This window comes from Trichechus manatus, unplaced genomic scaffold (assembly GCF_000243295.1).
Source record: "Trichechus manatus latirostris isolate Lorelei unplaced genomic scaffold, TriManLat1.0 scaffold00017, whole genome shotgun sequence".
In the NCBI taxonomy this organism is placed as follows: Eukaryota; Metazoa; Chordata; class Mammalia; order Sirenia; family Trichechidae; genus Trichechus; species Trichechus manatus.
The window spans coordinates 25,687,740-25,710,133 of record NW_004443953.1 but is presented as its reverse complement, the minus strand read 5'-3'; the positions used below and the strand labels follow the sequence as shown (position 1 = coordinate 25,710,133).

Sequence of the window (22,394 nt, the reverse complement as noted above, 5' to 3'; positions counted from 1 at the left end):
GTGTCTCTTACTTTTTTAAATTCCTCCTCCCCTCCTCCCTCCAACTGTGTTAACCCTTCTTCTTGTTGTTGTTAGCTGCTGTCAGCGTACTCATTTCCCCCTATAACCAGGATATCATGTTCTTACCTGGTCTCTCTTGCTCCAGAGGCAAATGATCTGTTAAGCCAATTTGAACTAATTTTTTTGAAGCCTATCTTTCATTTCCCAGTCTATATTTCCTCTTCCCTCATGCCTGCATTTCCTTTCCCACCCTGCATTTCCTTTCCTGAGGTATTTACATTTTCAAAGATGAGACCTGAAAAGATCAATTATTTACCTAAAATCTCTATTGATCATCATTATAGTCCTATAGCGAGGAGTCCTTTGTGACAAGCAGGCTTTCCCAGCTTTCTCTTATTAGATTACATTGGTGCCTACTCAGTTGACATACATTGTAGACTAGCTTTAACTTTAACGATCTGTAATTCTTTGTTGGGGTTGACCACATTCTCAAACTTATGTGTTCAGTATCTATGTCATATTCCTGTAGTGCTAAGGATACGAGGTTAAAGACAAGAGGCAGAAGTAACACTAAGAAGGTACTTCCCAGGCAGAAGTACCTTTTTTACATAATGTCTCCATTGATTAGAGATTCCTTTATACTAGTAAATTCCTCCTAAACATGCAGAATCATCCCATTTTATGGCAGGGGTTGGGCAGTGACGGAGGTGGGGAAAGAAGGGAATTAATGTTTGGAGAGCCACATTTTTAATCATTCACACTTTAATATGAAGTACAAGAATCTTTTGATTTGAATTTTTGCTTCCTAGCAGCTAGCTGTGATAAAGGCTCCCTGAGGGAGGGAGTAGACAGTTTGATGGTGATGAGGAGTAATTTTAGAACATGGCCTGGGGCAAGCTTGTGTAGCAGGCCCATTCTGCAGGCTTTGGCTTTGGGAGAAGGAGGGCAGAAGACCTTATAGACAGAATGCAGGTGTGATAAGGGATGTGGTAGCTGGCATCGGCCAAATTCGTATTTGGCATTTTTTTTTTCCAAGGTCCCTAGCGTGGATCGTTGGGAAGAGCAAATGGTTACTGTGCTTTGCTGCCAACCAAAAGGTTGGTGGTTCCAGTCCACCCAGAGGCACCTTGGAAGAAAGGCCTGGCAATCTACTTCTGAAAAATCAACCACTGAAAATCCTATTAAGCACAGTTCTACTCTGACACACATGGGGTCACTATAAGTTGGATTTGATGCCATGGATTAAAAAAAAAAAAAAAAGTGTGGGTTACAAAAACCAAACAAAACCCACTGCTGTCAAGTCAACTCCAACTCATAGCGACCTTATAGGACAGAGTAGAATTGCCCCATAGGTTTCTAAGGTGGTAAATCTTTATGAAAACAGACTACCACATCTTTCTCCCATGGAGTGGCTGGTAAGTTCGAACTGCCGAACTTTTGATTAGCAGCTGAGCAATTTAACCACTGTGCAACCAGGGCTCCTGTGGGTTACAGACATCTTGAAAAATCATCTCAAATATCAAAAGCTACTATTTATGCCTGTAATAGTTTCAGTAAAGAATATAAAACATTGTTTGTGATATTAGGACACTTTCTTGCCAAGCTTCTTGCTCCTTAAAAAATGATTGTTGATTAGTTAATTAAAGTTTACATCTCTCTCTTTTTAGGTGGTTCTTTGGAGCAATCAAAAGAGCAGATGCTGAAAAACAGCTATTATATTCAGAAAACCAGACGGGTGCCTTTCTTATCAGAGAAAGTGAAAGCCAGAAAGGAGATTTCTCCCTTTCAGGTACGGGCATTGTTTTGTGTGACTTAAGTATGTGTTCCGAAGTCAGCAGTCATGAACCTGCTGTGTGAACATGGAAATGTTAATTTAAAATTTGCCTTATTTCTTATCTGTGTAATGAGGCTGAAATTAAATCTACTGAACTACTCAAGAGTAATATAAAAATTTACAGAATATTTCTGTCTAGGACTAGAAGTCACTATAAACAGTTTCAAATATATGCACACTAGATATGAAATGAAAAAAATGTGAATCTGTCCACATTCTGGGAACCTTCTAGGGAAATGATAAGCAGAAGGCAAGAATTGCACTCTTGTCAAAATTGATCTTGCCACAATTCATTCATTCATTCTTTGCATTTTATTTGTCTTTGCCTGGTAATAGAAAATGAAGTGAAATGCTGAATGCAAATGCTTTTAACTAACCTCATGACATGTAAAATTTGATTAAATGTAGATTTCCAGCTAAAAGAGTAAAAAAACTCCATTGCCATAGAGTCAATTCTGACTCCTAGTGACCCTATAGGATAGAGTAGAACTGCCCCATAGGGTTTCCAAGGAGTGACTGATGGATTCAAACTGCAGACCTTTTGGTTAGCAGCCGTAGCTCTTAACCACTATGCCACCAAGTCTCCGTAAGAGTCAAGTACATGTTTACCCTGGGAAAACATTCCCTGAGAAAAAGTAGCACAAGGGATCTGAGAGATATCTTCAAGAGTTATATGTGCTTATATACATGTTTTTGCTTTAAAAAAATCTGTATTTTAGATGCAGTTTGCAATGCTGCAGAATGTCTTTTCTTAAAGATTCTATTCCAGTCCATCTCCAATATGAGAGTTTCTTTCTCCTCCCCCTGCTCTGAGCTCCTCTGTATTGTTTATGCCTATAATTTGTGTTAGTATTCCCTTTAAAGCAAGTATTCTATTTCTTCAACTAGATGTAAACTTTTTGGGAAGAGAGATCATGCTTGTGTTTTATCCTTGTTGCCTTACAATAAATGTTTACTAAACATGGTGCTCATGGAAATCACAACAGCTTTTATGGCTCAATATTAGAGCAGGCCCTGAGCCCACATGTATTGGGAACTTTGTCCTGGCTTAAACTCGGACCAAGTTGTGTGTGTGTTTGACACCTGTGATGGATTGAATTATGTCCCCCCAAAAATGTGTATATCAATTTGGCTGGGCCATGATTCCCAGTATTGTGTGGTTGTCCTCCATTTTGTGACTGTAATTTTACGTTAAAGAGGATTGTAACACCCTTACTAAGGTCACATCCCTGATTCAGTGTAAAGGGAGTTTCCCTGTGGTGTGGCCTGCATCATCTTTTATCTTACAAGAGATAAAAGGAAAGGGAAGCAAGCAGAGAGTTGGAGACTTCATACCACCAAGAAGGCAGCACCGGGAGCAGAGCACATCCTTTGGACCTGAGGTTCCTGCAATGAGATGCTCCCAGACCAAGGGAAGAATGATGACAAGGAACTTCCTCCAGAGCTGACAGAGAGAGAAAGGCTTCCCCTGGAGCCAGCACCCTGAATTTGGACTTCTAGCCTACTGGACTGTTAGAGAATAGACTTCTCTTTGTTAAAGCTATCCACTTGTGGTATTTCTGTTATAGCAGCACTAGATGACCAAGACAGTACCCATCGTATTTCCTCATATCTGATGGCTCCAAATATCAGGGCAGATGGATTGAAGCTGGAAAGAATCAAGAGCACTGGTGCTGAGGCAGAGTTTTCAGAGGGGTCTATACTTCAATTCCTGCATATGCTGGCACTGAAGAAATAGGATGTTCCAGAATCATGTGGATTCAACTCTATCCCTACCTAGTTCCATGGACAAGAGGTTAGAAAATCCTGTTCTGCTTAACATTCTTGAAATGTGCCCAAGTATGATGTGCCACTGACATTTCTAAAATTGTTACCAATCCAAAAAACCAAACCCTATTGCCGTTGAGTCGATTCCAACTCATAGCGACCCTATAGGGAAGAGTAGAACTGGCCCATAGGGTTTCCAGGCAGCGGCTGGTGGATTCAAACTGCCGACCTTTTAGTTAGAAGCCAAACGCTTAACCACTTCACCACCAGGGCTCCAGTAGAATTGTTTACACCAGAGTGATACTCAAAATATTGAATTACTGATATGGGGTGGGCACGAGCCACCTGTAACAGATGCCTCACGAGACAGGGAATTCATACCAGTGCACACCTGTGTAACCTAGGTAACAGAAGTGAATACTTTAAACAATAACATTTTTTTCTGATTATAAGATAATATGTTATAAAAATTTATAAAATAGAAAAGGCCAAAGGAGAGCAATCAAGACTGTCATCATCTGAAGATACATTATTAATAATGAAATACCTTTTTTGTCAGGCTTCTACTATGTCTGACCTATAGGTCTATTTATTCACACACATACATTCCCATACACAGAGAACAAAATTGTGATGATCTTGATATATATATATATGCACACATACACATATACCTGTATGTAAATGTCTCCATTTTTCTTTTTTCTGTAGTATCCTGTGAACATTTCTGCATGCCTTTTAATATTTTCTACAACATTATTTATAAAAGCCAAATAACTTCATTGTATGAGTGTACCATCATTTATTTAGCTTATTTCACATTTTGTACATTTTCAATTATTTTGCTATTATAAATACTGATGCATGAATATCCTTGTAGATAAATATTAGAATATTTGAAAAATTCCATGAGAGTATTATATTTAAAGGAAGAAAAACTGAATCTTCTTGAAATTGTTAGGTTTAATGATGGCAAAGGAGAGCTGTAAGAGAATTCCTTGTTTTAAATGCACCCATGTTTGTTTATTTGCCTTATGCTGATGTTTATATATTAAATCAAGTAGTCATTACTTAGCCAGAAGCTTGGTTAAAAGTTTTAAATTAGCATTACCCATGGCTGTTGAGTCAATTCCACCTCCTAGCCACTCTGTAAGACAGAGTAGAATTGCCCCATAGGTTTTCCAAGGCTGTAAATCTTTACAGAAGCAGGCTGCCACATCTTTCTCCCGCAGAGCAGCTGGTGGGTTTGAACTGCCAACCTTTTGGTTAGCAACCCAGTGCTTAACCGCTGTACCAGCACCACTCCTTCAAATGAGCATTAAAAATATAGGAACTATAATATTTCCCTAAGGAAAATAAACTAAAAGTAGAATTACCTGTGTCATGTCTTTGAATAGTGCCCAGGCTACAGTGACTGTTCTGAACACTCTCTAAGTAGAATACTATGGAACAAAACAGCTTTACGGGCTTAGAACAAAATTACAAGGATATTGGCAGTTATGTGCTATGAATGCGCTACCGCTTGCTTATGGATTTAGGGAGCTTATGTAGGCCTTGCTTGGAGATCAGCACATCATTATAGATTCTTTTTCAATGAAGTGAAACAATTTAGAGTCTTTCAAACAAATTGTCTGATTGTTGTGTATTCACTAGGGGACAGAGTAAATGAATACCATTATGTTCTACTGAAAGGAAAATTTTCTTATTAGCCAGAGGGAAGGCTATACAAGAGAAAAATGGAAAGAAAAAGGTCTTCAATAAATCTGTGTTAAAACAAACAAACAAACAACCCAATAGCTGACTGTTGATTACCACTAAGCATCTTCAGATATACCACCCATGGATTGATTTCTTTGTGCGGTTGTCTCCTTAATCAGTCAAAATGGATGGTCTTCAATTTTGCTGACTGCTGTGTTGCTAAAAGGAGCCAACAACCCTTTTCTATCTCTGTCTTTCCCACGTGAGCCCTCTGTAGAAGCACTGCCTTTATTCTTTGGGTGGCAATGGCTTGCGGCTGTCACGGAAGAGCTTCATGAAGGAGCATGATTTATTGATGCTGCGGCAGCACCGAGAAGCAGCAGCCCAAGGTTGGGGTGGGTGCTAACTGGGTTGTTGTGATCCTTGGGTGGCTGTCGGCTTTTGTGAGGTCTGCGTAGATCTGGTAAGAGAGTTAGGGCCATGACACCTCTCATAATAGCAAGACACTAATTAACTGCGAATTACAGCAGTGCTTTTGGATATTACATATTATATGCGGTATCCAGAGAATCTATCTTCACTGGATGCAAGACAGGTATTTTTAGTGGCCCTACTGTTACTTGACATTGGCAGTGAATTGTTTTTCTGATGGAAAATTTAAAATTCCTACTGCATGTCAATTGGTTTGGCTATTGCTTGATGTCAATTACTTTAAAGGAAATTGTTATTGTTATTACCGTTAATATTAATTTGATGTTTGGTGCCCCCTACGCATTTATATTATTGTTTAAAGTACACTTTAAGGAGAATGTGCTTTGTTAGCTAAAATTGAACTGTAGGTGAATTTTCCAGAAGATATTCTGCATCTTACTTTGTAATTTTACTTTAGAAAATTCTGCATATACAAACCTATAGAGTGGTAGAGAGAATTCCAGATTTCTGTTCAGTGACACCCTTTCAAGAACAAATAATAATGGACAGAAAACAGCTGAACGGTGACTAAGTTGAGGAAATGAGGCAAAAAGCTCAGCAACAATCTTCAGGGAGAAGCGTCCGGGAGTTTAGTTTATTTATTTATACATTTGTTTATTTTTTCAACAAACTTCCAGAGTGCCTACTATGTGTCAGTCTCTCTGTTAGGGGAAGAGCAGAAAAGATGAGCAAAGCACAGTCCCTGTCTTGGCCAACTGAATCTAGAGGAGGACTATAACACAGTTATCTTGTGAGACAAGAGGAGGCAGGGGCCAAGTCTCCTGGCAAGAGCCAGGGAAAGTTTCACAGAGGAGGGAGTATTTGCATTGTGTATCATTTTATGTTACAAGGTAACAGTGTGGGAATGATTATTTCTGGCAAAGGTTAAATGCACAGAGTTGTGAATATGTCTGGTGTTTTGTGAAGTGGTGGGAGAGAGGAGGATAGTGCAGGTATGTGTGTTGCAGGTGGGAGGGGGAGTATGGGGGGCTGGGAAGGTGGGGAGGGGGTTAGAGGAAGGGAAAGATGGCAGAAAATGAGCCCCAACAAGTAAGTTGGGGCTAGACCCGTTCAGGGTCTTGTATAACACGCTGAGGAATTTGGACCTTATTTGTAGAAACAGTGTGGAGGCAGTGTCTGACCTCCTCTAACTTCACAAGAGGAACGGGAATCAAGACCAACAGCCCAAGCCGGATTCCCATGAGGCGGAGGTCAGCCATGCTTTCTCTTTCTGCCATCTTTACCAATTCTGACACTGTCTTTCCCACGGCACTCCGCTTTTCTGCTGGGTTCGATAATTTATTGCAATGGCCATACAGAACTCACAGACCATAGTCTTGATTATGGGGTTTATTAGGGACTTAACGGTTACAATTCAGGCTCAGGAACACTCAAGGATACAGTTCTTTCATCAGGATAGCCTCTCCCCAGCTGTGCTTGCAGGCACGCCCCTTCCTGGCTCTCAGTTTCTGCCCAAAGATGCTCAGCTTTCTCACTCCGTGGGCTGGGAAGCCCACTGCGCCATCTCCTGCAGGTCTCTCCTGCTTGTATCTCTTGCCATTCTCTCCTTCCTTGATGGTGGTGGGCTCTTCTCCTTCTCACCTCTGGGCTGGCTCATTTCGAGCCCAGTGGGATGGCAAAACTGACCAGTTCCTTTGGTGGACCACAATTACCACATCGGCGCGGTTCCACCCAGTAACTTGGGTGGGAGCTACAAGACCATGGCTAAAAGGTCACACAAAAATAGTCAATTGCACCACATTATTCTACAGAGGAAAGTTACTGGGAGAAAGGGACGTGGTCTGATCTCTGTTGAGTAAAGGTTATTTTCGTAATTTCCTCCTAAACATACAAAATCATCCAATATTACATTGGGGCTTGGGCAGTGAGGGAGGTGGAGAAAGTTAAACCTTTGATAGCAGTGTAGAGGACAGATGAGAGATTTATAGATAATAGCCTGGATAGAGGGTGAGAGGGGCAAACAGAGTGGCATCATGCTGCCGTTCAAAACCACGTGTACAATAAAAGCACAGTTCTAGGAACATTCTGCTGAGACGTGCCACCAGAGCAAGGCTCAGCTGGCTACAGTAAGTCTCTGCTCCAGCACAGGGCATCACCAGGAGGCACAGGGCGTCTTGGTTGCTCTCATTTTCTTTCCTTTTCTTTTCTTTTTTTTTATGGGACAAGTGTCTGACTGACTCTAGGACCACGAGTAGAAAGACTGCTTTGGATCTAAGCAGTTCAGAGTTTAGATATCAACTATTTATAGGATTGTTTGGAAAGCTTGTTGCCATCGAGTAGATTCCAACTCATAGTGACCTTATAGGACAGAGTTGAACTGCCCCATAGGGTTTCCAAGGAGCAGCTGGTGGTTTCGAACTGCTGACTTTTTGGTTAGCAGCCAAGCTCTTAACCACTGCGCCACCAGGGTCACTATGAGTTGGAATCAACTTGACAGCAACAGGTTTAGTTTTGTTTTGGAAAGCCCACCACCTATGGGCTGTGGGAAACTGCAGGTTCTCTGGTGTGGAAGAGGGAAGTTGAATTCAGGCGCAGCCTCTCTTGTAGGGGGTGGGCGATGATGGTGGGTCAGGCCCAGTGGGTCCTTTGCCATCCAATCCAGAGAGAGCCCCCAGGACTGTTTATCAGACAGTCCTCCTTATCTCCACAGATGACACCCTGAGTCAGGGCAGAGACATGGGAAATGGAGAGGAGAGATTAGAGGTGAGAAATATTTAGAAGATAGAGTTGATAGAAATTGGTGGCTGACAAGAAACGGGTAAGATAAGAGAGAATGAAGAATCTAGGATGGCTTTCAGACCTCTGACTTAGGTGACTGGGAGACTGGTAGCTTTAGCCAAGGTGAGGTATATACAGGGGAAAAGGAGAGGGGATGAAGCAACATAAACTCAGAGGTGTTTGAAGTACTTATGGGTGGACATACAAGTAGCCATTATCTTTTTTTTTTTCTATTTGCTTCTACTGATTTTTGAGCAGAGTACTTGCTATGATAAAATTTCATTACAGTGAGCATGTAAGTCCCATGGAATGTGTAACACTTTCACAATACTAGTTCATGACCGCTGTGAAGTCCCTTCTTGAGAATATAAGATACAAGTCTGTAGTGATGTAATTTAGTTTTAAAATAAATATACTAGAAATCTTAGAACTAAACAAATGTTTGATTGCCAAAGTGATTGCCATTGTTCAAATTATTACACAATTTTTTAGAACTGTCTTTACAAAAGGAATATCAATTTATGTTAAAGACCCTTACCAAAAACCCATTGCCATTGAGTTGATTCCAACTCATAACAATCCAACAGAACAGAGTAGAACTGCCCCATAGGGTTTCCAAGGAGTGGCTGGTGGATTCAAACTGCTGACCTTTTGGTCAGCAGCCAAGCTGTTAACCACTACACCAGTGGGGCAATTACATGTTCGTTAAGGGCAGCTTTGATACTTGGAAACGGCCAGTTATTTGAAGCAACTTACTCAATAATATGGGTGATTAACATGAAAAATACCATGGATTTATAACTTTATAAATATTTCTGCATGCCTTATAAATTAATTCTGAAGACAATTCAAAAAGCAATGAGAACAACAGCAGTGTCATTAGGGAAGGCGCTCATCCTCTCATGTTGACCCTATGTGTATCCTTCATGTTGAAGGTATGTATTGAAAGATTCAGTTATGTTTATGAATAACTTTTCACTAAGGGTAAAAATTTGCTTCTCAAACTAGATTATAAACTCTTTGAGCAGACGAAACATATTTTTATGGCTCCTGTTCCATGCTTCTGCTCTATCCCCATGGTTTCCAGTACAGTTCTATAAAGACAGTTGACAAACACTCATTTCTTTGGAACAACAAGAACATAATTAAAGAGAATGTTGACACATTGTGAAAAATGTAACTAACGTTGCTGATCAATTTCTGTAGAAATTGTCAAACGGAAACCTAATTTACTGTGTAAACTTTCACCAAAAACACAATAAAATATTATTAAAAAACATAACAAAACAAAATTCACCTCTTTGCCTGCTAGTCTACAAGGAGGAAAATAAGCAAGGTCATTGTCACTTGCTTAAACTTCTGAAATCTGGGCCATGTAACATCACAAGTAATCCTCTTGTCTGCCGTAGTTCAGACTTAATTTAAAAAGATAATTTCTCATCTTGATGGGTTATTTTTTTCCAGGTAGTAAGACTTAAGGAGGAGACAAAATTGGGAAAGGATATCACTTATAGTATGGCTCTCTATCTCTCTGTGAGGCATAGGATTTAGACCCAAATTCACTTTACACTGGCCATTGAGCTACCATTATTGCTCCAAACTTTTCCAGATCTGCTGAGTTAATCCAATCTGACTGTGTCCCAATGGCAAAATGCTCTGTGTTTTCTTATTGGCCCCGAGCCATCCATTCATTCTTCGTTTAAAATTAATGTAGACATAGTGGCCACAAGAGTTTGTCAGTAATTCTATTACTATTAACCATGAATGTAAATAAGGTATATATCCCCAAGCAGAGGCAACTATTAAATGACTGGAAAAAAATTGCTCCTTGAATTTATAATGCAATGAGACTACATGGATTCTAGGAGCATTTTGATATCAGTTAAAGATGTTTTGCTTTTTAAAAAGTACACATGCTGCAGAAAGAAATTTTTGTTAATAACTCTAGTATCTCATATAAAATGTATTAAATTTTAAACATGTTGGTGCCATCTTAGAAAATGCCTTTTAATTAAAGTCATAATTTAGTTGTGTTCAGCTTAATTGTGAATATCATTGCCTATAATAAGTGACTTTTTTCATGAGTTATAGTTTATGTTGCCTTTTTTAACGTTACTACTGATAGATTATATTTCAGATGTTTTAAATATTCTATAAAGTTAAATTAACTGTTTATTATGTAGTTTATGTATATATCAGTGTTCGTGTCTCTACACACAATATACACATACAGATGCACAGGCAAAGAACTTTGCTCTCTAAGGCAGTGGCTCATGGAGAAGTCTTCTATCTTATTGAAAATCCATGACTACCATCTCTTGAAGCTACATTATTCTTTAGAGGGTTTGTATTCTGTTTTTGTTTTTCTTCTTTTGGTTGATATGTGAACCTCCTATATTGACTCGTCTAAATTTTTCCTTCTGGTTTTGCTTGGCTTGTTTTTTATTTTATTTTTTTTGTTTTCTGTATTGGTATTTTGAGCTATTTGGAGGAAAGCACAACAAATAAATAATGCATGTTGTTGCTCTTTGAGAGGTTCCTGGGTAACACAATGGTTTGTGCTTGACTACTAACTAAAAGTTGGCAGTTCGAACCCACCCAGGGGTACCATGGAAGAAGTGGCCTGGCGATATGCTTCCACAAAGATTATAGCCAAGAAAACCCTATGGAGCAGTTCTACTCTGTAACATATAGGGTTGCCATGAGTAGGAATTGACTTCACAGCAATGGGTTTTGATTTTTGTTTTTTTTATTGCCTTTTGAATGTAACTTCATAATAATCAATTTTTAGATGCTAAATAATAAGCAGGAAGTTGATAAGTCATATGGAGGTTGGTGAAATTGCTGTCTTTTCACAATTCATGACATGTTCTACTCCCATGCTCTTTCACTTAATAGCTACCAAAATAAGTCAATCCTTTGTTTGCATTTTTTATTACATTGTACTTCTAGATTAAGATAATGCCCAGCTAACAATCACTTGAATCAGCATTCTCCTGCTTTCTATTCAACTGTCCGAGAACATACATAAGAGATACAGAATTCTGATAGCCCTTTAAACTATCTCGGAGTCCCTAAGTGGTGCAAACTGTTAAGTGCTCGACTAATAACCAAGAGGTTGGTGGTTCAAACCCACCCAGAGGTGCCTCAGAAGAAAGAGCTGACAACCTGCTTCTGAAAGGTCACAGCCTTGAAAACCCATTTCTACTTTGCAACCCATGAGGTCATCATGAGTTGGAATCAGCTTGACAATAACTGGTTTGACTTTTGGTTTGGTAAAAACCAAAAAATAAAACCCAACCCTGCCATTGAGTCAATTCAGACTCATGGCGACCCCATGTGTTTGGTAAACTGTCTATTAATTACCTGGGTAGATAGATTTCTTCTAACTGAAGTGTGAATGTAGGTGAACTGAGACTTTGTAAGTGGCTGGAGCAAACTATGACTTTTGCATCAGATCAAGACCAGTCAGGAGGAAGATGGAAGGATGCTTTGACCCATGCCAAGTGTGTGCCCTGTCTTAAAGAGGCAGGATGTACGGCTACTAGGAAACCAGGCAGCCCCGCCCTCCTATGTAGAACCAGCTAAGTGATCCAGGCCTTCCCTGAGCATCCATGCATAACCTCCTCCTTTTCTACATCCAAGTGGGACAGCAGCTTCAGGCAGAGCAAGTGTTGTAAGGGTGGAAGATAACAGGTGTGCTGGAAACTGGGATGTGAAGTTGTCTTCTCTGAAAGGAAGCATCAGAGCACTGGTCTCATGTGATTGTGTTTTTCACACATTCTTCAGGTGAAGAAAACACTAAGGATTCAGCATTACAAAGGAATGAATTCTCTTTCTTATTGTCGTAGGCAAGGAGAGCACCCTTCCTCCAGCAAAGCCATGCAGGCTGAATATTTGTTAGACTTTGGCAACACATTTAGGGGCTTGGTGAATTAGCAACCTCATTGTTTAGGCACTAAGAGCTAAATGGGATGCAGAGGAAGACAAATACATGCACTTTTCTCCTAAACACCAGATTTCTTTTCATTTAAGGATGGCTATAAAATGAATGAATAATAACTAAGGCATGATATTCTGGATACTCAATAATAGAATTTCCAACCTATATTCTGGAACACAAATTCTAGAACACTCCATATTACATTCCTGCCCCTGACTCAACAAAACATATTAAAGTCTTCAAGAAGTTTAAGAAATTTAACTTTTTCTACCCAGAATATTTTAAACTAATGATCACACCACCATTTCTTTTTCTATGAAACATGATGTCTTAGTTTCCTAGTGCTCTTTACAGTTCAGGAGGCTAGAAATCTGAATTCAGTGTGTGGCTGTAGGAGGAGGTCTGTCTTTGTCTATTAGATTCATCTGCCTCTGTTGTCTTCAGATATCATATCTTTCTCCCTGTGTCTGCATGCACCTCCGTGTTTATGCTGCTCTTTATATAACTCAGAAGGCGTTAGATTTAGGATCCACCCCACACTGAAATGACCTCAACTAATTGGTTGACTATATTATATAAGAGTGTGTTATGGAAAGTGATTATGTTACGTTAGATTATATTATATCCATAGATGAAGATTCTAGTACATATTTTAGGGGGACACAATTCAATCCATAACATATGGTTTGGGAAGTAATACTGGATAGTATAAGACAATGAACAAGAGTCTGAAGATGTATAAAAAATCGAGACTTTTGAAAAATATTCACTAAAAGGGACAAAAGGAACATTCTGAAAGCATTTGATTTGAAATAATAAAATATAAGAAAATGCAAATTCTATGGAGTTAGGCATAAAAAGCAGCATGAAAGTCAATGATGGGAGAGAGCAAACAGGAAAATTGTCACTGCAGGGGAGCATATTAGTGATATAAAAAGCCAACTTGAGATGCTCTTTGTAGAGAGAAGAAAAATAAATGAAAGTTTGAGAAAGCAGATGATGCATAAAGAGGAGATATTTCTTTGAAATTTACTAGAATAATTAAATGCAAGAAATAATTAAATATGTAGTAGAAGAAAACACTCCTGAGCTAAAACAAACAAAAAACTGTTCTTGAAAAGACTCACGGTATTCCAAGCAAAGTAAATTAAGAGATCCACACCTAGGGTATCTTTTCAATATATTTTAATACCATGGGACAGAGTAGAATTGCCTCATAGCGTTTCCAAGGAATGGCTAGTGGATTCAAACTTCCAACCTTTTGGCTAGCAGCCGAGCTCTTAACTCTGTGCCATCAGGGCTGCTAATATCATGAGTAAATGAAAAAAACTCTGTGAGCATCCAGAAAAAAAAATTAATTACTAAAGAATATAAACTGAGCTGGCTTCAGAATTCCCCTCCACATCATTAAATACCAGAACCCAATATAAACATATAGAATTGTTTCTTCATTTTTCACTGAACCTTTCCCCCTTAACTTTAACTATTGATACAGTTGAAAAGATACCTGTATACTCTCACTTAAATTCACTAATTGTTAACATTTTGAGACATTTACTTTCTCTCTCATATGTATATATGTAAGTTGCAGATATGCTGCTTCACCTCCAAAAAGTTTAATGTGTATGCCTTATGAATAATGACATTCTCCTACATTACCACATACCTTTATTAACCCCAGGATATTTGACACTGATACAATAATAGTTAATATAGAGTCCATATTCAAATCTCTTCACATTTCCCCCAGCTGTACTTTATAAAGGGGCCCTTGTGGCACAGAGGTTAAGCATTTGGCTGCTAACCAAAAGGTCAGCATTTCAAATCCTCCAGCTGCTCCTTTTTTTTTGGTATTTTATAAAAGCTCTTTGTTTTTTGATACAATCAAGGATTAAGTATTGCATTTGGTTACCATATCCCGTTAGTTTCTTTTCTCTAGAATAGTCAAAAGACTTCAATAACTCTCCTTTGCAAGACACATAAATTTGTAACTCTCTACCTTGACATTCCTCCTTGCGTACTCTTGCTGAAAACCATTTTCCAGCTTAATCTTTCAGGCTCCCTTAAATCAAACTCTGCTTCCTACAAGATGGACACCAACTATTTCACAACTTGCCTTAAACATCCACTCTTTCAAACCTTTGTTTTTACTTTCTTTGGCTTAGTTCTGCATGTAGAATTTTTTTTGATAAATGTTTACTGAAGGTTGAATTTTTAGATAATGTGCTACTGATTTTTTCTCTTGCTTGACCTTGCCTTTATGTAGAAAAGCAATTTTGAAAACATTGAGGGGAATGTTTGGAACTTTTTTTTTTTAAACCATTCACTAATTCATTCACTCACACATTTATTGTAGATCATTACTTTGTGTTTACTACATAACCCGGTTTTGTAAGCAACTAACTGGTTCAGACCATGACAAGCATAATAATAAAGTTATATGCAAAGTTCTGTAAGAATACAGAAAAGAGACCAACTAATTTTCTGGAAAGGATTAATAAGGGAAGTCATTACAGGGAGATGAGCCAACAGCCAACAATCTACCTACTAGTGATGAAAATAAATGGAAAATTGTGGGCACATAGTTTATTTTTCTGTTCAGATAATGTGTATTATTAAGAACATCTCTTACTTTGAAAAATCAGATTTTTTTAGATTAAGAATTTTATTTTAAGAGATAAAATGCAAATCTATAAATTGTTCATCCACTACTACCTATTTGCTTGAATAACTAACAAAGGTATTCGATTGTATTTATTATAAATGTGGTCATGATAAATTCAATACAGGTTATATTTTTAGATAGCAAGACAGTGCCAGAACTGAGATTTGAACTCTGGTCTCTCTGATTCCTGAGCCCAGATAACATATACATTTAATGATCTCAAATTGACAGAAAAGGTAAGGATTAAAAGAAGAGTTGAGCAGTGGAAGACAGAGAGAGGTAAAATGAAGAAGGAAGAAAATTTGAGGCCTAGACTGCCTCAACACCATTTGAAGCATGGGGTTGAGTTTTGGATTGAACAGGAAATTAAGAGATCTTGGCTCTAGAAATGAAAGCCAATGACCACAGGCCTTTAACTCCTCCCCACCTCCCACTAGCGTTAAGTAATTTAGTCCAGTCTATATAGGATTGCTATGAGTTGGAATCGACTCAACGACAATGGGTTTGGTTTGGTTTTGGTTACATCTCAGGTAAATAACAACTAAATATATGTTTGCATCTCAGATCACCTGATTCTTAAATCAAATAAAGTATCTAAGCAATTTCTTTTTGTTACTATGACAAAAATGTATTATTGAAAAAATCCTGTGAAATTAACCCTAAGTATAATAAGGTGTTGGTACAAACAGGGACTTTGTCTACATGCTGAATGCTATATGTGTACCCTTTATTTTAAAATCAAAGCACCATGCTGGCTTCTTTTTCTGTTCCCTACTCTGTAGGGTTGTGGTCCATTGGAGGGCTTTCATCCAAACGTGTGCTCCCTCGTGTGGCCTATCAGGAAATAACATGCCGTTATGGAAATGCAATATAGGAGAATTTTTTGTTTTGTTTTCATGAAACATAAATTTAGAGGAAGGAGAAAGATATCCAATTTTATTTGAAAACAAGTTTATAATTTTGAAACATCTCTAACAACTTGTGCTATAAATGAGAATTCAACTGGCAGCAAATTTTGCTTTATTAATGTCAAAAAATTGGCTGAGGTTTAAATTTTCTTAATGACTCAGTCATCTAGTTTCTGTGTGGTGATAGTTACACAAAATGTATTAATGATGTAAAAAGTGAGTGAAACAGATACAATCTAATTTAGTAAATTAGTAGCTCTAATTTTAAACTATGTATTTAAAATGACGTATGCATATTAGCTACTTTATAATTATTTGTCAGCACCTCATCAATCATGAAATCATTTCTAATACATTTTAGGAATGTGCTTTGCATTACGTTATTAGAAAATTTGGCCCAGGAAATTCAATCTGAGAAAATATTCTGTTGTCTTAAAAGCTTATTCATGGCAGGGCTGAATTTATTTCCTATTTGTTTTAGCAGGGCAGGGACTTTCTTTAAATCTCTTCTCTCTGCAGAGCTAGCTCATTGCCACCTGCAAATGCTTTTTAAAAGGTTTTGTGACAAGTAAAATATGGAGGAGGTTAAAGCATAAAGGAAGGGAAGAAGCAGAAAATCTATATAGATGTAGGCAGTAGCGTTTTCTGTATATTTATTATTTGTATAATCCTGAACAAAGAGATGATCAGAGCCTTAAAGAACTTCTGATTCATTCATTCATTCATTCATCAAATATTAATGTCTACTATGTGCTTATTGGAATCCCTGGGTGCTATAAGTAGTTAACATTCTTGACTGTTAACTGAAAGGTTGGAGGTTAGAGTCCATCCAGAGGTGCCTCAGAGAAAAAGGCCTGGTGATCTACTTCCAAAAAATCAACCATTAAAAACCCTATGGAGCGCAATTCTACTCTGACATACTTGGAGTTGCCATGAGTTGGAATCAACTCAGTGGCAACTGGTTGGTTGGTTGGTTGGTTGGTTAGCTGGTACATGCCAGTTAGTATTCAGAGAGTTGGGGATACAATAGAAAACAAGGCAGACTCTGACCTCATGAAGCTTACATTCTAGTTAGCAGTGGAGAGAAGGTGCCAACTAAATAAAAAAGACACACTTATATAGGAAAGATATCTATTTGTTGTGTTACTCTGGTTTTTACAAGAGTAAACAAATGGTCAAAATCGAGGAAAATGCTTTGGTTTTCTGTGCATAATAATCAATTGGAGTAGAAATGAGGATTGCTTTCTTTCATCGGGAGTTTGGAAAATGTCTAAGAGCAGAATTTTACACGAAGGTTATCTTGGTTGGACAAAAAGGGTCATAAGGGCTTCAGCTGGCTTCTTTCATAAGTGATCATAGCAGTTTACAATAATGAACTTTGCAGCCAGGTTGCTTGAGTTTGAGTTTGCCCTCTTGCAAGCAGTGTGGGTTTGGGCAAGTCACTTAGCCTCTCTATGCCTCAGTTTCCTATTCGGTAAGTGGGAATTAAAAATTGTATCTACCTCATGATGGTATTGTTTAGATTAAATGAGATAATATATGTAAAGTGCTTAGAACAGTGCTCAACACAAGCAAGACATGTAAATATTTGCTATTGTCATTAGCATTCATATCTGAGTAATAATGAGCATTTACTTGGTCCATAAGGTCGGCAGTTTGAATCCACCAGCTGCTCCTTGGAAATTCTACAGGGCAGTTCTACTCTGTCTTATGGGGTTGCTATGAGTCAGAATTGACTTGGCCCATGATTCTCACTTGGTGTCTACGGCATAACAAAGGGGCTGTGAGGCTGTGGTAATAACTGTGCATTGGAAGGAAGATGACATTGGTTTTGCTTTTTTCTCTGTGAAATTTATGATATAGTTTCAGCATTTTATTTTGTTTGTGGTGTTAATTTAGGACACAAAAAATGAGAATTAGGTAAATAAGTGGAGTTGCTATAAGAACTAAGAGTAGCACTCGGTGAACACAGCAGAATCCCAGTGTCAAAGCACATTACTCTGCATATAACCTACCACGTCCCTGGATGTGCTGGTGTCACACTGATGAGTCTCCAGAATTTTACGGTTTCATCTAAACATTTGTCTCAGTTTTCTCTTTGGAAAATGGAGATCATAATTTCTCTCTACCACATTGGAATGTTACGGTGACTATGTTTATTTCTGTGAAGCTCCTTGCTAGAATAGTAGAACTGGAGAATTTGAACTGGAGAGAACTTTCAGATCACCTAGTCCAAAGCACTTATTTTATAATTGAAAGAATTTGAGGCTAGATAAGTAACTTGTCCAAAATAATACAACTAGGTGTGAGCATAGCTAGCTGTAAAATCAGATCTTCTGACATCTTTTTAATGTTATTCAGACATCACACTGCTTTCTTTAAGTTGTCCTGTATTAGTCAGTTTTTGCTCCCAAATTTTATGCTCCATGAGAACTACTGGTTGGCTGTGGCTCTGCTGGGGTTTGTCTGGGCTAGGCAGGCCTGGGCTCATCTTCATGTAGCTTTCATCCTGGGACTCAGACCAAAGGAGCAGCCAGTATCTGTGGCATGGCACTCTCATGGTAGGGGGCAAAAGATCAAATTCATGCAGAGTGTTTAAAGCTTCTGGTAGGATGTGCCATATGTCATGTTTGTTCCCACTCCATTCACCAAAGCAAGTCATGTAGCCATATCCTATGTCAGGGAATGGGGAAGGATATTCCACCTATTTTAAGTGATGGCAAGGTCCTGAAGAGAATGAGTAATTGATCTCATGTTTCATATGAATAGTCCCAGACATAAATGGCTACACATATTAATTATGTAAAAGTAGCCTCAAATTACAATTGTTGTTGTTGTTAGTTGCCATAGATTACTACTCAGATTACCTTTACCCCTCAAAAGTACAACTCCACTGTATTGAAAATTTGACTACTAGAAAGTAAATAGGTAATATAGTAAACATTTAGCATTCTGCTAATAATTTTTTGCCACTTCTTAGGAGATAGTTTTGATACTTTTCTCCTCATCTTTACTTTTCTCTTTATCTCAAGAATTTCACTCTAGACTGGAGGTTAAAAGCCCTGAACATCAGCTGCATGATCCTCAGTTTTAACATTTCTAAAATTCTTGAAGCTTAATTCAGCAGCTATTGGCAATTTGTTCTACTACTTAAACTTTGGGTGGGTGGGAGCAGGGAGACAGATATAGGACCTTTCACCTGGAATTAAAGGGAAAAACAAGAGGAATCAACATCAAAACACATAACAGGTCTACGTCTGGATCATACTTCTGTGGATTAATCCATTCATACATTAATGTGTACATCCATCTATTCATCAAACATCTATTGAGAACTTTCATTGGGGCTTTAGGTTACAGACCTTAAGGGCATCAAGCTATCTGGATGTCTTCTTCAGCTCTGCCACTTAAAAGCTGTGTGACTTTGAACAGGTTATTTAAGCCACCTGAGCTTAAAGCCTCATTTTTCTCATCTAAGGGCTATTGTGAGAGTTCACTGAGATAATACATGTAAAGCTCTTAGTATCATATTTAATATACTGTCAGAACCCAATAAATATTAGCTGTTATTACAATGATGCTGTGACAGAATTTGTGTTGGGTGCTAGGATAATAAAGAAATTAAGACACTGTTCTATAAACAAAAAAACTCAAAGTTCAGTAGGAGAGACACACTGTAAATATATAGGGACAGTACTGTGGCATAAATTCAATAATAGAGACAGGTGCAGTGTGATACGAAGAACCTAGTAAGCTCCTCTGCTTGCATAGACCAGGAGACTTAATGGAGGAGATGCCTGAGCTGGGCCTTGAAAAATGAATTAGTGTGCAATATGTAAATGGATAGCATTCTAGTTGGAGTTAACAGTTTGTGCAAATGCATGGAGGTAGGAAACAGCAAGAAGAACTGCAAACAAGTGTTTAAGCCTTGAGGATAGGGTGCGGCAGAGAACTCTGTTAAGGGATCTGAACTTTAGGCAATGGGAGAACACTTGGAGAGTTTTAAGGAGGAGTATAACAAGTTCAGATTTAGGTTTTAGAAAGCCTATTCTACTGTCAGGAGCCCTGGTGGTGCAGTAGTTAAGAGCTCGGCTGTTAACCAAAAGGTTGGCAGTTCAAATCTACCAGCTACTCCCTGGAAACACTATGAGGCAGTTCTACTCTCTCCTATAGGGTTGCTATGAGTCAGAATGTACTCAATGGCAACAGTTATTCTAGTGGCAGTGTGGAAGATGGATAGTGACATGGGAGACAGGAAGAGTGGTGTCTGAACTTACTCCAGGCAGGAGGAACTGAGGGCACCCAAGGATGTAGTGGCAGTGAGGAGGACAGATTGGTAGGATATAATGCCCAGTCAGAGATGAGAAGTCAGGAAGAGAGAGGATTCAAGGGTGATCCCCAAATCTTTAACTTTAGTGTCTGAGTTTCATGGTGGTGGTGCCCTTCACTGAGATGGAGAATACAAGTTGGGGAAGTCTGGGGAATCAGATAACGTGAGTTGAATTTTTGACTCATTACATTTGAGGTGCCTGCAGGGCATCCTGCAGGTAGATCAACAGATCTAAAAGACAAGAGTGAGTTAGCATTGCAGAGAGAGACTGGCGAGCCATCACAAATTCATTACAGTATTGGAAGCAGACTTTGCAGTAATACCAAGAATGGGCAGTGAGAGATTGATTATATGATGCCCCAGGCAAAACCAATATTGAAGGAATAGATGGAAGGGGAAAAGCCCAAGGACTAGTAAGACTGAGAAGTGGAATCATGGTATTAGATGAAGCAAAATGTTTCAAGGAGGGAGTGCTCAACCTATTATTCCCCTTTAAAAGGTATCAGTGGCAGAAACAGGCCTTATTTGCTGCATTATAATCATCTTACTGTTAATAATGGAGCCCTGGTGGCGTAGTGTTTAAGAGCTTGGCTGCTAATCCAAAGGTTGGTGGTTCCAATCCAGCAACCGCTCCTTGGAAACTCCATGGGGCAGTTCTACTCTGTCCTATATATAGGGTTGCTATGAGTTGGAATCGACCTGATGGCAATGGGTTTGGTTTGTTTTTATTGTTAATAGTAGGTATAAATTTTCTTGCTTCTGAAGCTGTGAGCACTGCCTTGTGATTTAAAAACAAACAAACAAACAAACCCAAAACTTTGCCGTCGAGTCGATTCTGATTCATGGTATGCGCGGATTTACTTGTGCTTACTTACTAATCTGTAGTGCACAATTTCACCTGTTTTTCACCACATCAGAGATGAAATTGTGCACTACAGATTAGCAAATAAACACAATTAAGCTGATTTGTAACTTGCTTACTGTAAATCCATACATACCTTGCTTACTGGTTAATCTGGCCCAATGGTGATCCACGTGTTACAGAGTAGGACTTCTCCATAGGGTTTTCTTGGCTGTAATCTTTACGGAAGCAGATCTCCAGGCTTTTCTTCTGTGGCACTTCTGGGCGAGTTCGGACTGCCAACCTTTACATTACTAGTCCAGCGCAAACCATTTGGTTGACAATAGAGAGAAATAATGGTATAGAGATTGAAAGTGTGGACTTTGGAGTCTGACCACCTGGTTTCGAATCATGACACTAATATTTACTTGCTCTGTATCCTTGGGCAAATTACTTAATCTCTCTATAAACTTTGAAAGAGCCCTGGTGGTGCAGTGGTTAAAGCACTCAACTGCTAATCAGAAGATTGGCGGTTCAAAACCACCAGGAGCTCCATGGGAGAAAGATGTGGCAGTCTGCTTCCATAGAGATTTATAGCTGTGGAAACACTATGGGGTCGCTATGAGTCGGAATCGACTCGATGGCAGTGGGTTCTATAAACTTTAGTTTCCTCCTGTGTAAAATGGTGAAAATAATACCCATATCCCATAGGTTTGTGAGGAGGATTAAATGAAATATTACTTGGAAAAGTACTTCGCACGTTGTTTGCTTAGGGCAAGCAGTGCATAAAACCCAATAGCTTTTATTATTATGCGTAATAAGTGCTACCTTTTCACAGAAAGATGGAGCTGTTGGCTCACCTTGCACTGCAACATGTGCTTTACACTGTTTTCTGGGAGTAGTGATGGATTGTGCTGAGTAATTCACTTGTTCATCTGATCCACCCTTGAACTAGAAAGAGTCGTTAGGAAGGTGCTTGACCAGGCTTCGAAGTGCAGGCGGTGACTAGGAGATGGTTTGTCTTTATGTGAAGTGTTTACCTGAACATCACCTGAATGGTGTTTGTACTGAGCTACAATAAGTAAAATTAAATTTAAATATAGCCTGCCTTATATAACCTTCATTTAATATTTGTCTGAAATAAACAACAGAGACATATTTTATATCATGGGTCCTCATTCACTATAATGAAACTTTA

General features: G+C 38.7%; 1 protein-coding gene across 1 annotated transcript in view; it reads left to right on the top strand.

The window, feature by feature from the left end:
• The window catches only part of FRK (fyn related Src family tyrosine kinase), a 116,785-nt gene that overhangs the window by 61,800 nt on the left and 32,591 nt on the right, over positions 1-22,394 (top strand). The window contains exon 2 of the mRNA XM_004372482.1: positions 1,668-1,789. Within this exon, the coding sequence (XP_004372539.1) occupies positions 1,668-1,789 (122 nt within the window). The remainder of the gene's footprint in view (positions 1-1,667; positions 1,790-22,394) is intronic.